Below are 16931 nucleotides of genomic sequence, written 5' to 3' on the forward strand. Positions count from 1 at the left end.
ATCGTCCCTGCTTCTATTAAAAAACCCTTCAAAAGGAAAGAAATCGTTCTAATTAACAGACTGCGCAGTGGACATTATAACTTGAACTATAGTTTAGCCAGGAAAAATATTACAGATTCTGGGGCTTATCCTTGTGGCAATCCCATTCAAGACATTAACCACGTGATTTTGAACTATAGATTATATTCTAACAAAGCTTCTTATTTAGTCAAGTATATGGAAAAAACCTTTCCTCAGTCACCCAAAGACATACTTCTATTCTTAAATAACCCTACTCATCAATTCGTCCGCCTCCTTCTCGCGGCAAATCCATGGACCTTCAACCTTAATTCACAATCCCCCTATACCGCGAGGGAGTAGGGGTCGTCAACGCCATATCGGAATCGGTCGTGGCGTGCGGGGCGCGCCTGCGCCTGCGGCTGCTTGCGCACGATTTCTCATCTTGCAACGGCGCCATTAGTGGCCTACGACACTGACAAGACACGCCACTTGTGGCTATTTTGACAAGCGGTTTGTCCTGGCCGTTTTTGGAGCAGCACTGCTTGAAGGCCATTACATAGGAAGAAGAAGAAGAAGAAGTTTTCGTGTCCTGTGCAGGAGCCATCAAAAGCGTAAAGTTTCGTGTAGTGCGCAACAAACTGAAAAGGATTAACAACATATTGGATCGACATGGATAGAAGACTAATAAATTTGAATTGTCTGTAATATTCCTTGTTTTTTTAATATTAATTTGGTAGCACATTGTGATTGAGAACCGGTGTTTTTCACGTGGTAAGTAGATATAGTAATGTATTCGTCGTTTAATTGTATTTTGGGTGCGTTCGGAGAACTTGCTATTAGCGCTATTGCACCATTCTATCTTTATCGCTTATTAGATGTAAAATAAGGTTAGAATGACACAATAACGATGATACCGCGCGTATTGTCTAAATACTTTGAAGCGAAGATTATAGCCATCTCCAAAGCATATATAATTGCTGAGTGTTTAGGGCTGGTTTTATTCTAATTCTATGGCTTTATTAATAAGTATAACTACAATTGAATATAATTGTTTCCCAAAAATTACATTGAATGCTTGATATATGGATTTTCTGCAATGAATGGAAAGTTATAATGTGATAATGAAAAATTTTAGTAAATGAATTTTCAGTACTTATGTATTTGAAATATATTTGTAGTTTTTTATTATATTTTGATTAGGGTGACGGCTGGTCTAGTGGGTAGAACGCCAGATTCGTAATCCGGAGAACCGGGTTTCGAATCCCGCTGGGCCACTGAGAATTTCTCAGCAAAATTGCCGCACCCCCCATCTGACGGATAGAGGTAACCTCTAGATGGGAAAACTGGGCTCCGTTTTTCGGAAAAAGACGTTAAGCAGTTGGTCCACTCATAGCCATCGACCGCTATGAGGTACCTCAGGAAAAAATCACCAACACCAACCCGCTCGATAAGCGTGGTGACTTCTAGTTAGCGTAGGGCTGACAACCCACCTAATGAAACAAACCTGTCATGAACGCATTACTATAGTAATGCAGGCCAAGGCTTTCCCCGAGCTGTAGTGCCATGGATTTATTTTTATTTTTATTATATTTTGATTGGAAAGTGTTAGTTAACAAAGCTGCATGGGAGAAGAATTATAATGAGTCGATTTAATTCCGGGGAAGGAGGGGTTTTTAATGTTCCAACTATAGCTGTGTTTCAGTCCGACATTTATCGGCTCGCAGTTTTAAAATTGGAATATATATGTATATTCGTCGCTTGTAATATATAATTATAAGCAGTAAGAACGAGCTTTGTTCGCTAGCCCCTTTATGAAATTATTTATATTATGCAAACATGACAAACTAATTGTTTAGTTAACAAAGCTATGCGGCTATGCAGTTTCGTTAACTAAGTTGGTTTACGTTTAACCTGCCATGTGATTTTATAAGTTATCATATAACTTTAAGAACAAAGATTAAATCTGAATAAAAAACCTTATGTATATTTCTGTCTTCATTTTGTCTCCTATTCAATATAATTTAGTTTTAGTCTTACATTTATTCCTGTAGAGGGAATTATTTACTTTGACATGAAACAGACATCGAAATGATAGTCAAAATCACCATCAAGATATGGGACATTTTGCAGTAATATTGCCATCATTTTGCCAGCATTTTAATCACTCTTTTTGACGACATTTGACGACAATTTGACATCACTTTGACTAAGTTATTTTCATTGGGTTGTTACTCTAAACTTTAGTGTAACAACCACTTCAGATTAGAGTAAACTTCAGTTTTCACCTCAAGCTGAGTGTTAACTTTGTGTTATTCTCAACTTGAGAATTAATTTGGATGTTACTCTCAATTTAAGAGTAACGCTCAAATTAACTTTTAAGTTGAAAATAACACTGAAGTTTACTCTCAAGTTGTTTAAAAATAGTATGAGAATAGGCAACAAGGATGTAACTGAGGTGAACGGGTATCAGGGATTTAGTTATATCAGTCAATTGACAAAAGCTCTTCCTGATAGGTTGATACGTAAATATAATTGTCACACATAAATTTCATAAGGTTTATAAAAGTTCCTGAGTCCTGAAATTACGGTACGTATAGCTCAATTAACATCAAATAAAGACAGCAATGTAAAATACATCTGATAAATAAAATAAGAATAATAGGCAAATATTAGAATTAAGGACGTTCTCCGGTCCTTATACTAGAGAAAATCGATTTTCTTTAGATTTTCTTGAAACTGTGAATATACGTTAATTTAGGTGTGCTTTATGCGTGGTATAAATTTCAGTACCTCTTCCGGTATAAAAAATTAAGATACTGAGCCTCAAAGTTTCAATTTTTACCAAAAAAAATTTTTTAATTTAATTTTTTTTTAATTTTTGGCATTTTTTCCTTATAGAACTCGACGAGAGGAGCTTTGGTCCTTTTGACCAACCTCGTATCTCTTACCGTTTGGCCTGGAAAACCTTTTCATTAGTAAAAGTTGAAACTTTGAGGCTCAGTATCTTTATTTTTTATACCGGAAGAGGTACTGAAATTTATACCACGCATAAAGCACACCTAAATTAACGTATATTCACAGTTTCCAGAAAATCTAAAGAAAATCGATTTTCTCTAGTATAAGGACCGGAGAACGTTCTTAAATATGAAAGAGGATTTAATACTATAAGACACCTGAAGTGTCGAGGTCGCAAATTGCTATAGTACTACGAAAATATTTTCATGCAGAATAAGAAATGTAGAGCGACCTGAGAATCATAATGTAAAGACTGTAACGCACGTGTAATAATATGACATAATATGCAAACGATGCAATCCGAATAAATCTGTAAGAAACAGCGCAAGGAATCTAATACTAATAAATTGAATAATACGTAAAGTAATGCGCAAGTAAATCATTTGGAATGATCAAACGAATAATATCACGTAAAGATGGCTCAATGAAATGATGCAAAAGCGTGTTAATGCATCGCCGATGAGTCATTGTCATTGCAAGGGGGGAATGCAATGCGAGCAGCGTAACGGGCGAAACGACGACGTACGATATGTTGCGGATATTGCAGCGCAAAGCAATTAACGCGGAACAACTCGAGAAATCTGCCGCAGCTAGTTAACACCGATTATGAAGCAAATAACGCCATGCAAGGGAACGCCTCGAGTAAGACATACAGCGCGAAATCGAGAGAATTAGGCGTATCGCGTGTACACGTTCGGTAGGCCGACGCGACAAAGGGGGCGAATCGAATGCCTGTGACAGTTCTAGTAAACACTACCCTGGCGAAAATGAGAAGTTTCATAAACGTTTGTTTGATGTTTACGTGAGCGTTTGCGGAAGTTCTTTGAGAGTTTAGAAACGGTCAGTAGAGAGTTCGTAGAGCGGAAATTGCAACGCTGCAGCGTTTGAAAGGCGTTTGTATATAGCGTTTTTGAGAGTTTGCACAGCGTTTACATGACGTATGACGTTTGCTGATAGTTCTTTAAAACATTTAGAGATCCTCTGTTAAGCGTTTAGGCTGCGTTCAGAAACGTCACCCGGGTACACACGGGTATACTCCCTTCTCCTAACTCGCTGAGATAGAAAGAGAAGGGAGTATACTCGTGTGCACTCGGGTGACGTTTTCGAACGCAGCCCTGATAAGTCGAAAGCGTTTGCTTTCATCATTGAAAACTGCGTGCAGCCTCCATTGAGCTTAACGGGCGTTTACTCTTGTCGTTAGAAGAAACGGCGTAAAGAGCGTTAAATGTTAAAATCTGCTTTTTGCCTCGCAGGGGGTTTGCTTATATACGCGGCTGGATGTATTTTAAATGCGAGAAAGATACGCCGCCTAGCGGTATTGTTAGAAGAACGTTTGCTGAACGGAGGGAAAACGCTTGTGTTGCGGAGTCGGGAAAAGCGTTTCTTGGGCGTCTCCAAGCCGTTTGCGTTAACGCCTTACAAATCGTTCACTGCGCCTCTACAATTCGCCATCGGAAGAGCGTTTGCTGAACGGATTGAAAACGCTTGTCTTACGGCGTTGGGAAAAGCGTTTGCTAAACGTTTGAAAAATCTGACAGCAAACTCTCTGCACGCAGCTTTTACTGAGCGTTCTCTGAAAAGCGTTGCCTCAGCATTTCAGAACTTTCATGAAACGTTATATACAGCGTTTTATAAGCGTTCTGAAAGCGTTCAAAATCCAACGGCTTTGTGTAAGCGTTCTTATAAAGTTTGAAAGCGTATAAACTCTCAAAAAAACCCTTATTGAACGGTTGTCAACGCTTTATAAAGCTTCTTAATTTTCGCCAGGGTACCGGAATCTCGTATTGTATACGCTGTTGCGTACTTTGAACACGGCTGAGGCACGTGGCTTCTAAACGAACCGGGATGATTAATAAAACTGTTAATCACACGGCCGGGGTTTGTCGCTCGGCCTTGTAAGACGACGAATTGTATTAAAAATGCGTCTGTCGTAAGACAGGATTATCCGACAAATGTCGGATGGGCTTGAACGAGCCCGCTGTGGCGTGGTACACGCTTATCCGGTGGTTCGGAAAGAGAATAGAACAGGGTATTATCGTTGGTGAACGCAGCTCGATCGTCAATGGCGATGACGGCAAGGGATGCTGAACGGGAATCCTCGTGATGGTCCACATGAACTCGTCCTTCGCCGGAAGTGCGCGGTATCGTGCTCATCACCGTTGTCTGCAGGGATGATGAATCGCTCTCCTTTGCTACGCACGACTATCACACGCACGCACCTCTTGGATCCGGTCGTAAACAAGAGGATCGGACCACGCGCGGTTGCGGTCGCGAGGCGGGTGTCCCACGTTGGGCGGCTCGTCGGTAAGGGCCGGTCTACAATGGGTGTTGTAAGTCGTGAGTCGTAAGAATTGACCAATCACAGTCCATTATTCTCCTTGCGGTTGAAGAATAATGAACTGTGATTGGCCAATTCTTACGACTTACGACTTACAACAACCATTGTAGACCGGTCCTAATAGTGCAACGATACAGTTCGTTTACAATTCGTTCCGAATATAATATCGTTTGTTAGAAGCGGATTCACAACTTGCGTAATTATAAACTATACAAAAGGCGATCTCGCTTGACTGCACTTATCGCGATTACTCGCTGAACTGACATAGTATCGAAATCACACAACCGAACAAAGAATTCGGGTAACTGAGAAACAGTGCTGTCTCTACCGCGAACCTTGACTGAATGGCGCCGATGAACTCGTCGCTGCTCGTTTTGCGTTGTGGCGTCGTAAGCGCGGACCGGTGAGACAAAAGCCGATCGGCCGCGCTCCCCTCGCCGCGGTCGCCGCGTCGCTGTCGCTACCCGAGCGTTTGGAGAGCGCGCTAATTTTCGAACACAAGTTGAGACTAACACTCAAATCAACAATTGAAGGTTACACTCAAGTTGAGTGTCACTCTGAAGTTGGGTGTCCGAAATAACCCTCAAATTGAGTATTAGTTTGAATGTTTTTGAGTGTTTTTTCCATAAAGGAAACGCTCACGTAAACGTCAAACAAATGTTCATGAAGCTTCTCGTTTTCGCCAGGGTAAGTGACCGCCGCCTGATTCAAAGGGCGTTTTATTCAGAAATCAATTCTCTATAATATATGTCAAGGTCAAGAATATTCGTGCTGTGTACGTTTTTCTAAATAAAAGTACTTTTTAGATATTTTTTGTTTTTACGCTTAATTTATATACTAGCTATGAACAAAGAAATGTCATAGTACTATTTTACCGTTTGTTTATTAAAAAAATGATTGAAACAGTTTTGATTAGATCCATGAATATTTAAAAGTTTGGCAAAGGATTGAAATAAAAATGGCCATTCGGGACTTGTTGACTAACAACGTTAATTTTTACTTTTCTACAAATATGAAAATTGTGTATCAGACAATGAAGACGATGATTGACCTAAGAAAACTATCTCTTTTCTATATAATGTTAAAATTAAGTTAACTTTAACTCTCTAGCGCCCAGAGTTGCACTAGTGCAACATTACTTTATGGGCGCGCCAAATTGTCCTGTCGACAACTGGAGAATTTTTTACTGGTAGGAATCGTTAGTACTATACTTTACTACTCTCGTAATAAAGTAGATCCCACCGTTCTAGGCCAAGTAACAAAGTATTTTTCTTCCGAAAACAAAATTGTGTCTCCGACTTAGGGTCTATGACCACGAGGCCGAAAATCGTCTGCGGAACGTGCTCGAAAAACAAGGTTAGAGTTATTTTCTTTCGTAAATACGTGTTGATCCCTTTAGTTAGAGAGTAAATGAATATGAAAAATGATTGCGGGAGTTATTTTAACCTTTGGCTGTAGAATGGCAGGGTCAACGTTGCATTAGTGTAACGTATCATAATTTTCACCCTTTGGGCTCCAAATCTTTTTCTGCCGATTTTTTCACCTTCGAATAATAAAATAAGCCAAATATATGAGTTTCAGAAGTTTATAACAGCGAAATAAAAATGCGGACGTTACAGGGTTAAAATTAAATTGAATATTATAGCCAAATATACGCTTTATCGTAGACATAAACGCGACAATAATATTTTTTTATATATTTTAATAAAAATCAAAAACTGAAAATTTGGCCTACTAGGTCTCCCCTACAATACGAGATCATACTTTAAGACAGAATATACAGTTATTTATTACATCTATAAATTATCATACCTATAAATAACTAGTTCGCCCATCTGATGAACTGCTTCTAGATACCGCTGCTGAAACGCATCAAGACTTCGTAGAGAAGTGCCCATGGCAGTTTCTGCAAACGCATTTTAAAAAAAAGTATCATGATAATATATTAACATATATATTCCAAAAATATTTATAGCTTTAAAAACTCTATATATGGGTCAATATAATATAGAAAAAGTGCGAAATATTGTGACACCCTTATGAAAAAGTACACTCAACTTTGATGGTTGACACCCAGAGTTGAGTGTTAACACTAAGTTAACACTCAAATTTGGGCGTAAGTTTAGTGTTTGTCATCAAAGTTAAGTCAACACTTAAATTTAGGTGTAGATTGAGTGTTGACCATTAAGGTTTAGGTAAGTTGTGGGTTTAATCCTCAATGATGAGTGTATATTGAGAGTTTATTCTCAATGATAAGTGTAGGTTGGGGATTAAGCATCAATGTTTAGTGTAGGTTGGAGATTGATCGTCATCGTTGGATGTTGGTTTGGTGTTACCAGGGTGTTAACCTTTAATGTTCTATGTCGATTTAATCAGTGTCGCCATGATCCCTTTATCGTTGGGTGTCGTTTAAATGTTATTGTGTTAATCTTCGTTAAGTGTCAATTGACGGCTTGGTTTATTGGAAAAGTGTTTCAGATAAAAGTTGAAAGGTTTGAAGGGGGCCAATAGACGATCTCATTGGATTTTGGATCCAGGGTCTGTATTGAGCCCAATAGGGCCTAAGTCAAATTTTTTAAATAAAAACCCCTATTTTTTATTGTACCATCTTTCTCTATTAATTAATTTGAACAACTTTTGTTTGAAAAATTCTTTTATTTGCTTAATACTTTTTGAGATATTCAAGGAAAACTTGGTAACTTTTTCAATATTTAGCTTGTGATATCTTGATGATCGTTTGCCAGAGAAAAAAGTGATACAGAGGACTTTTTAACTTAATTTTATTTCAAAAATGTGCTGTTGCAATAGTATACTCCAATTTTTTTTAAATATTTGTGTATGCATCTTTTTGGAGTGTTTACAAATATTTAAAAAAATTGGAGTGCTATTGCAACAGCATATTCTTAAGACAAAATCAAGTCAAAAAATCCTCTATACCACTTTTTCCTCTGGCAAACAATTATCAAGATATCATAAGCTAAATATTGAAAAAGTTACCAAGTTTTCCTTGAATATCTCAAAAAGTATTAGGCAAATAAAAGAACTTTTCAAACAAAAGTTGTTCAAATTAATTAATAGAGAAAGATGGTACAATGAAAAATAGGGGTTTTTATTTAAAAAATTTGACTTAGGCCCTATCCCAGCGAGAAATGACCCATCGAATCAACGTCTAATTGACGTCGAAATCATCGTTATTACATCATATCGAAATAATGCTCGTGAAGCTTAATTCGATGTTTGTGCTATATGACATTTTTTAAAAGAAGAGATTATATTTGTGACATACATTCATCGCGCCAGACTGTAAACAGGCAAATTATGTATTTTCTGTTAAGACATCGATATTTCATCATTTCGATATCGATTCAAAGCTATTTTGATTTGCCTGTCAAATATATAACATTGCCATTATATAGAATGCAATATGAATAAAAAATTATATTGTATTGGCAGACATGGATAATGTAAATATTTTATGATTTAAGCATTATAATAATTGCGTTACAATATTAATTTTTAGGCTTCCATTTTGTTTAAAATGCACTAGCTCGCGCAGAAGCCAGATCTTATGATTTAATGAAGGAAGCTAGAAACAATACAAAATGGATGGTTCAGAGATTGTGTATTCGATTTAGTTCGCAATTCAATGTACTTACTCGCAGAAAAGTAGTCGTATAATAAACATAAAGAGAGATATTCAGATATCATACATAAAAGTACGCTGTATCAAAGATAATGAAAAAGAAATCATTAGTAAAGAAACAATCCTTTCTTTCGAAATGATTTAAGAAACACGGTGGAATTAACCATTGTAAACTTATATCCAACAAAAGATTCTTTGGAAGAAAAGTATCATCTCTGAATAGTCATATATCGCCATTCGTAATTTAGTACAGTGTAGCTCAACTTAATTATATCAAAGAAAGAATCGTTTATATCAAACAAACAAATGAAATATCATACAAGAGAATATTATCACACAAATACATAAAATAATCATTGAAGTAATGCATCAACCTTCTTTTATTCATAACATAATCCTCATTGGCATAATAATAATCAATATAGAATTTATCTATTGAAACGTAAAGAGATTCTTTTCACGTGATTAAAGATTGAATAAAGACAAGATAAGTTGAATAACTTATTCTGATTAATAGTAAGAATATGCTTTCGTTTAGAGATTGACACATTAATTCTGAAACAAAGAAACAATATGCAAAAGTAAGGATTCGCAGAATAGTCCGATTCAGATCACAATAGACGAATTATATCTTAAGATATTGTCAATTAGTAATCGAACGATTATCTTAATAACGCAGAAAACGTTAGTTATAACGCGTCTCGAATTGCTACGAATGCACATACAATATTGAATACAAGTAACGAGTGTAATTACGTTTCTCGTTTATATCCTAATTAAAGACTATCGAATGATACAAGAGCAAATGTAACGCAGACTTCAATGTAATTATGAACTATTAGAAAGTTATCTTGAAAGAATGCATTTAGAGATTTACAATAGTCGTTCGTTATTGAAATGGTTGCAACCACACAAAAAGAGAGAATTTAAAGGAATCTATACTGAGCTCAGTGTTCTCAATAATGAGTAATCAAATACGCAGAGTCGACTCGTTTTTCTCAAAGATGAAAAAGCATCTCTTTTAATAAGAGCTTTCAATGATGAAAAAGCATCTCTTTTAATAAGAGCTCTCGACTTATCTGTAACCAATGATCGGATAGTTGAATAGACCATACGGTCATTGCAACGTTAGACGTAAATCTAACACCGTCCCCGTTATGATCACTGATTAAATGAAATGAATGTAATTTGTTACCTTAACACTGTCGTTAATCGGAATTACTTCCTCTTATGACTAGTCGGATTGACTAAGCTCAAAAAGAGCGCTCTCTCATTTGTAGCCAATGATGTCTTCCTTCATAATCGAGAGGCCATTCCAGAACGTTTCGATTGCGTCGTAGTATTCCGTCTCTCTTTCTTTCTCTGAAGTTCGGTATAATAGCAGATTCTCGATGATCAATGTGATGCAGCTGTTCTCTCAATGTATTAGAACCCGATAGAAATTAATTATCGGTTAATCTACGACTCGTTAATACTGTACGTATTACAAAAGACGGTGAAGCTACAATGAACTTAACGGACGATCCGTCGTAGAAGACGTTCGGAACGAGAATGGCTGCTCGCCGTGCTGCCCGCACGAACACGCCCGTGCCCGCATGCGCATTGATACACGCTCGACCGTAAGCGGTCCCCGGGCCGCCACGCGGTCTTCGTCGCGCGCATTGATACATTATGACGCGTAAAGCGGTAGCTATAGCTATTACTATAGCCATCTATGAAAGCTCTTTCTTATTAAATATAAGTCCGATTCTATAAATACACAATCTCTGAACTGACCTTACTTTATCTTTAAACACATTTCCATTAAATAGTTACTTTATAACTGTAAAAGTCACAACAAAATTCCTGTTTGTAATTTGACAATTTTGAAAATTAAAATATTATATAATAGCTACATTTTCAGTACTACATCCGCTCATTTATTAAACAAGAAGTTAAATTAAGCAACTAATTAAATTATTAATATTAAATATTAATACAATAAGATATTTGTATTTACATTTATCAAAATAAAAAATAAGTTCAATTATAAAAATAAATATTAATAATTGGACTTATTAAAAATTAAATAATTTGTTCAGATATTGCGCTCGAATTCTTTTCGCGTTTTACAACGCCCGATCGTTTCACATTAGATGGCGCGACGCGCGAGTCGCCACTCTCAAAGAGCCCCCGCCTCCTTCCTCACTCGTTAGGTGTCATGGCCGCACTTGCTTGCGTTTCGTCGAACGTGTCGAGTCCGTTACCTCTTTCTTGACGGATTGATCGTTGCGGCGCGTGTTCTGGAGACCAACCGAGCGAGAGTCGGATCACCAGGGAGAGCTCACCGCCAGGAAAGGGAGAGCTGCGGCAGCTAGCGTCCGAGAGAGAGGATCGAGGCGAGGAGTCCGGTTCAGCGAGCGGAGCCCTTAAGAAATTCTCATTGGGACGCCATATTTGTTACTTTCATTTGAGGGTTCATATTTTTAGGGTTTATACCGTCATTTTTAAGGATTAACCATTAATTGAAGGTTAACCATCATCCAAAGAAAAACCCTTAAAGTTGGGTGTGATTTCGGACCGCCAATTGAAGATTAACCTTCAAATGATGGTTAACCTTCAATTGGCGGTCCGAAATCACACCCAACTTTAAGGGTTTTTCTACGGTGTTTTTTTAACGGTTAACACCAAAAGTTGAATGTATTTTTCCATAAGGGCATATAGAGGAGCAATATGAAACAACACGATATCTAGTCTATGAAAGGCCGATTATTCTAACCTGTTGGTAAACTAACTACTAGTTAAATTGTTAAATCATATATATATATATATGAATAACAAATACATATATACATATATATATATATACAGGGTGTCACTGAATGTTTGGTACTTTTCTCATATTTAGATAGAGCAGCCAAACTGAGTCGAAAAGTCATGTACCATTTTGCAATTTTCGCGATAGTTGATGAGTTATTAATGATTAAAAATCGCCGTATTGGCCCGCCCACCGCCAAATCCAAGCGCGCGGTGAGATGCGGTCGCCCCGCGGTCGGCGCGCGGGCAGTTGTTTACTACAAGCGGCGATGATGACACGGCGCGACGCACGAGCGGCGCGTAACGCCGGGCCCCCGTCCTGAGCGATGATAGTTTCTCGCCTTTTTTAAACAGAAATAAAATTTTCTAACAACATAGAAAAATTTTTTGTGCGTACGTATGTACATACGTGTGTACATGCATACACACAGGAACATATCAATTGTACTGCTTAAAAAAGCGATTACTCAATTTACTTTTTTTCTTTTAGTAAGTAACGGTTGTCTTTAAGAAAGAATATTTTCTTGATGATAGTCTTAAAATGTACAAATTTTAGAAAGAGTCTTTATCATGTACTCGAAAGAAGAATTTATACTCCTTCAAAGAACATAATAAAATTTTATCAAAGAAAAGTCAAAATAATAAATAAAGTAATATGAGGACCCTCGAGATTAAAATAGGAGAAGTCAAGGCTATGAGGGTCAGACGCAGATCACAGTGCGTAATATCAGAAATAACTGATTTATTCGTCGTTTTGATACATTACATCGATCCGTACGTTTCGGCTCAGTTTTGAGCTATCTTCAGCGGTAGTTACAGAAATTAAGTTACACGTTCTCCGTACCGTATGGTGAGTATACTGATTCAAAGTATCAGAAAAATAGACCAATTGATCCATATCTGTAAATTTGTTCAATTAATGTTGAGATATTAAAAAGATCCCTTAGGAAACTCATCATTCGGTCTGAAAAACGTGGAATACAGAGCCATGTACATAATGAATACTCTCTGCGAGAAGACTTGACGATCTTGCCGACACGACACACAATGATATGAAAGGTCTTGCAAGAAGAGGCATGTCGTAGGTCAACACACCGGCGAGGATTATAACAAAGCACGATTTGACACCGTCTCAAAATGACACGGATTTTTTGCATCATGCATATGTCACGGTTTTGAGCAAATTGTAATCCATGCTCATGAACTTTGGTCGTTGGCAAATCGGGGTTTTACTATTGGTACATGTAATATTGTGACGGTGTCAAATCGTGCTTTGTTATAATCCTCGCCGGTGTGTTGACCTACGACATGCCTCTTCTTGCAAGACCTTTCATATCATTGTGTGTCGTGTCGGCAAGATCGTCAAGTCTTCTCGCAGAGAGTATTCATTATGTACATGGCTCTGTATTCCACGTTTTTCAGACCGAATGGTGAGTTTCCTAAGGGATCTTTTTAATATCTCAACATTAATTGAACAAATTTACAGATATGGATCAATTGGTCTATTTTTCTGATACTTTGAATCAGTATACTCACCATACGGTACGGAGAACGTGTAACTTAATTTCTGTAACTACCGCTGAAGATGGCTCAAAACTGAGCCGAAACGTACGGATCGATGTAATGTATCAAAACGACGAATAAATCAGTTATTTCTGATATTACGCACTGTGATCTGCGTCTGACCCTCATAGCCTTGACTTCTCCGATTTTAATCTCGAGGGTCCTCATATTACTTTATTTATTATTTTGACTTTTCTTTGATAAAATTTTATTATGTTCTTTGAAGGAGTATAAATTCTTCTTTCGAGTACATGATAAAGACTCTTTCTAAAATTTGTACATTTTAAGACTATCATCAAGAAAATATTCTTTCTTAAAGACAACCGTTACTTACTAAAAGAAAAAAAGTAAATTGAGTAATCGCTTTTTTAAGCAGTACAATTGATATGTTCCTGTGTGTATGCATGTACACACGTATGTACATACGTAAGCACAAAAAATTTTTCTGTGTTGTTAGAAAATTTTATTTCTGTTAAAAAAGGCGAGAAACTATCATCGCTCAGGACGGGGGCCCGGCGTTACGCGCCGCTCGTGCGTCGCGCCGTGTCATCATCGCCGCTTGTAGTAAACAACTGCCCGCGCGCCGACCGCGGGGCGGCCGCATCTCACCGCGCGCTTGGATTTGGCGGTGGGCGGGCCAATACGGCGATTTTTAATCATTAATAACTCATCAACTATCGCGAAAATTGCAAAATGGTACATGACTTTTCGACTCAGTTTGGCTCGCTCTATCTAAATATGAGGAAAGTACCAAACATTCAGTGACACCCTGTATATGTCTTTGTTTTTCCTTTGAATTAGACAAAGATAAACATATTTAACTACTAGTCAGCTTACCAACAGGTTCGAACAACCGGCCCTAAGTGTTACAACTTACAATAGCGAACAGCAGTAAAATTACTAGCTGCTAGAATCCTAAACTAACTTACAAAAAGCGGCAGCGTCATACAAGGTGTCATAGTTAATATGTTAAGTTAAAAATTTGGTATATGTCATTTTTACTGCGTAAGATGGTAAATCTTCGGAAAACCCATCTGTATGAAATAATGAATATACCCATAAAAATACCCAATTCTTACGTATTTTTGTCCTTTGAACATGAATATGAAACTTAAAAATGGCGCTCGGGACAAGAAACATCGAAAGTCGCAACAAAAAAAAAACAGAAAAACGCAGGTTAACTTTTGGAAAACCTATCTATAATATCTGAAATAATGGGTAAGAATACCCAATTTCTATGTATTTTTGTCCTTCAAACATGAATATGAAACTTAAAAATGGCGATCGGACTCGCAAGTTGAAGAGAAACCATAAAGGGGTAATAATGAAGGAGAGCCCACTCCTCATCGATTTTGTTGAACTTAGGCTTAATCGACGCGTTTTTGCGCAAAACGTCCGAATCTGGCAGAAAAAGTGTCGCTCTGCCCCGCGAAGCGAGATAGACACTTAGCTTGTACTTTGTAAGTTGTAAAGCGAGGTCCACCAGCTGCCTACCAACGGAGGGGTTGCGGGAGGGGACCCGGAGGCCCCCCTTGCACCCTCCGTGTGTGTGTGTGTGTGTGTGTGTGTGTGTGTGTGTGTGTGTGTGTGTGTGTGTGTGTGTGTGTGTGTGGGTGGGTGTGTGTGTGTGTGACGTGTGTGTATGGTAATTTTTAATTTGAAGATTAAATTATAGCATGTGTCCAAAATTACTGCCTCCACGCATACACATTTTCCACGCGAAACAAAGTGCCACATGGGTTTACAACTTTCCATGCGTGGAAAGCCCATGTACTTTACAAGGCAACATATGTAAAGGTCAAGGTGGAGAGTGGGATGTTTTTATGCATAATTACGAATATTGATTTAGCATCAATATTCAGCTAACGCTGATTTTGAATGACTTTTTTTGCGTTTTTTTTTGCGATTTTCGATGTTTCTTGTCCCCAGGGCCATTTTTAAGTTCCATATTCATGTTCAGAGAACAAAAATACGTAAGAATTGGGTATTTTTATTCATTATTTCATATAGGTGGGTTTTCCGAAGATTTACCTGTAAGATTAGTTTATAAACTTTTATTTTGAAGTCTACTTCACAGATCTTTAATTACTTTTTGTTGTACGTAAAACTAAGACAGAGCTTTAGTGTAGTCTATTTAGTAAGTGTCATATGGCGTACATTTCTATGTACGATAAAAAGGTAAAAATGGTAATGTTGGATAATGCGGCATAATTTGTGTAACCCGTTACTCTTTGTAAGTATTGCATTTTATACTCTATTGTTTCTTTCTTTCAGGATTAACATTATTATGATAAGTATATATCATAAGTATATACACTGAGAGCTGAAAAATGGTAATAATTACTGTATTTTTTCTTACTCTCAACTTTTAGTCTTTCTTACAGTAACCATTACGCACTACTACAGTAAACATTCTCCCAGTAACTAGTACGGATTTCACAGTAATCATTACGATAAAGACCAGTAATGATTCCGGTGCAATATTTTAACGGAAAAAAAGAATTTTTTTCTTTTTTATTTTCAAATAGTTCTTATTTTTTCCAATATTTTTATAGTTTAATTTATATTCGTGGTTTCGCATATATTCTATTTTATTAATTAAAATTACGCACTGTTTTACAATTTTTGAAAACATATTGACGGGATTTGAACCTAAGATTCCGGAATGACAGCCTAATATGCTAACGCTGAGCTAACAATCTATTCTACAGTAACTATTATGAATCTCATATATCTCTGAACTGCTCTGAATTCGCGCGATAGAACGAATATGGAGAGCCAACAGTAATGGTTACTGAATCGCACATGATTGAATAATGAAACTTCTCAGTAATTATTTCTTTTTTATTATTTTTTTCAGACAGTATCGCTTACGATCTTAATCTTTAGATATTACTGTGGTTTTTAGTAGACATTACTTTTTTTTAAGTAAGCATCTGTGTATTGAGATTAAAAGTTGAAAATGAACGAAAATTCAGAGACTATTACTGTTTTTCGATTCTCAGTGTATATATTTTATGGACATATCATATATATGTACACTGCCGTCGAAAAGTTTTCGGACAGGGGTATAATTCGGGAAAATTCTTAATAAAACTAATTATTATGAAAAAATATTGATAAATTTTATTTAGTTGACAATTAGAAGTAACAAAAACTGAAAATCTCACGAATCAGAAGCAATCCTTAGCTTAGAGCTCACACTTTCTTTTCATCGAACCAACCTCCCTTGGTGGACAGCACCTTTTGCACCAATCGCGGCATTCTTTGTACAAGTTTGTTTAAAGATAAAGTAAGGTCAGTTCAGAGATTGTGTATTTATAGAATCGGACTTATATTTAATAAGAAAGAGCTTTCATAGATGGCTATAGTAATAGCTATAGCTACCGCTTTACGCGTCATAATGTATCAATGCGCGCGACGAAGACCGCGTGGCGGCACGGGGACCGCTTACGGTCGAGCGTGTATCAATGCGCATGCGGGCACGGGCGTGTTCGTGCGGGCAGCACGGCGAGCAGCCATTCTCGTTCCGAACGTCTTCTACGACGGATCGTCCGTTAAGTTCATTGTAGCTTC

General features: G+C 37.3%; 1 protein-coding gene across 3 annotated transcripts in view; it reads right to left on the bottom strand.

Annotated features, from left to right (window-relative positions):
* Positions 1-16931, bottom strand: part of LOC139781746 (cytochrome P450 4C1-like) — a 102270-nt gene that overhangs the window by 32212 nt on the left and 53127 nt on the right. For all 3 annotated transcript variants that reach the window (XM_071720621.1, XM_071720623.1, XM_071720622.1), the window contains one exon: positions 7166-7259. In XM_071720621.1, coding sequence (XP_071576722.1) covers positions 7166-7259 — 94 coding nt within the window. The remainder of the gene's footprint in view (positions 1-7165; positions 7260-16931) is intronic.

This window comes from Temnothorax nylanderi, unplaced genomic scaffold (genome assembly GCF_030848795.1).
Source record: "Temnothorax nylanderi isolate EJ_2023f unplaced genomic scaffold, tnyl_v1.0 TNYL_tig0359_pilon, whole genome shotgun sequence".
NCBI lineage: Eukaryota > Metazoa > Arthropoda > Insecta > Hymenoptera > Formicidae > Temnothorax > Temnothorax nylanderi.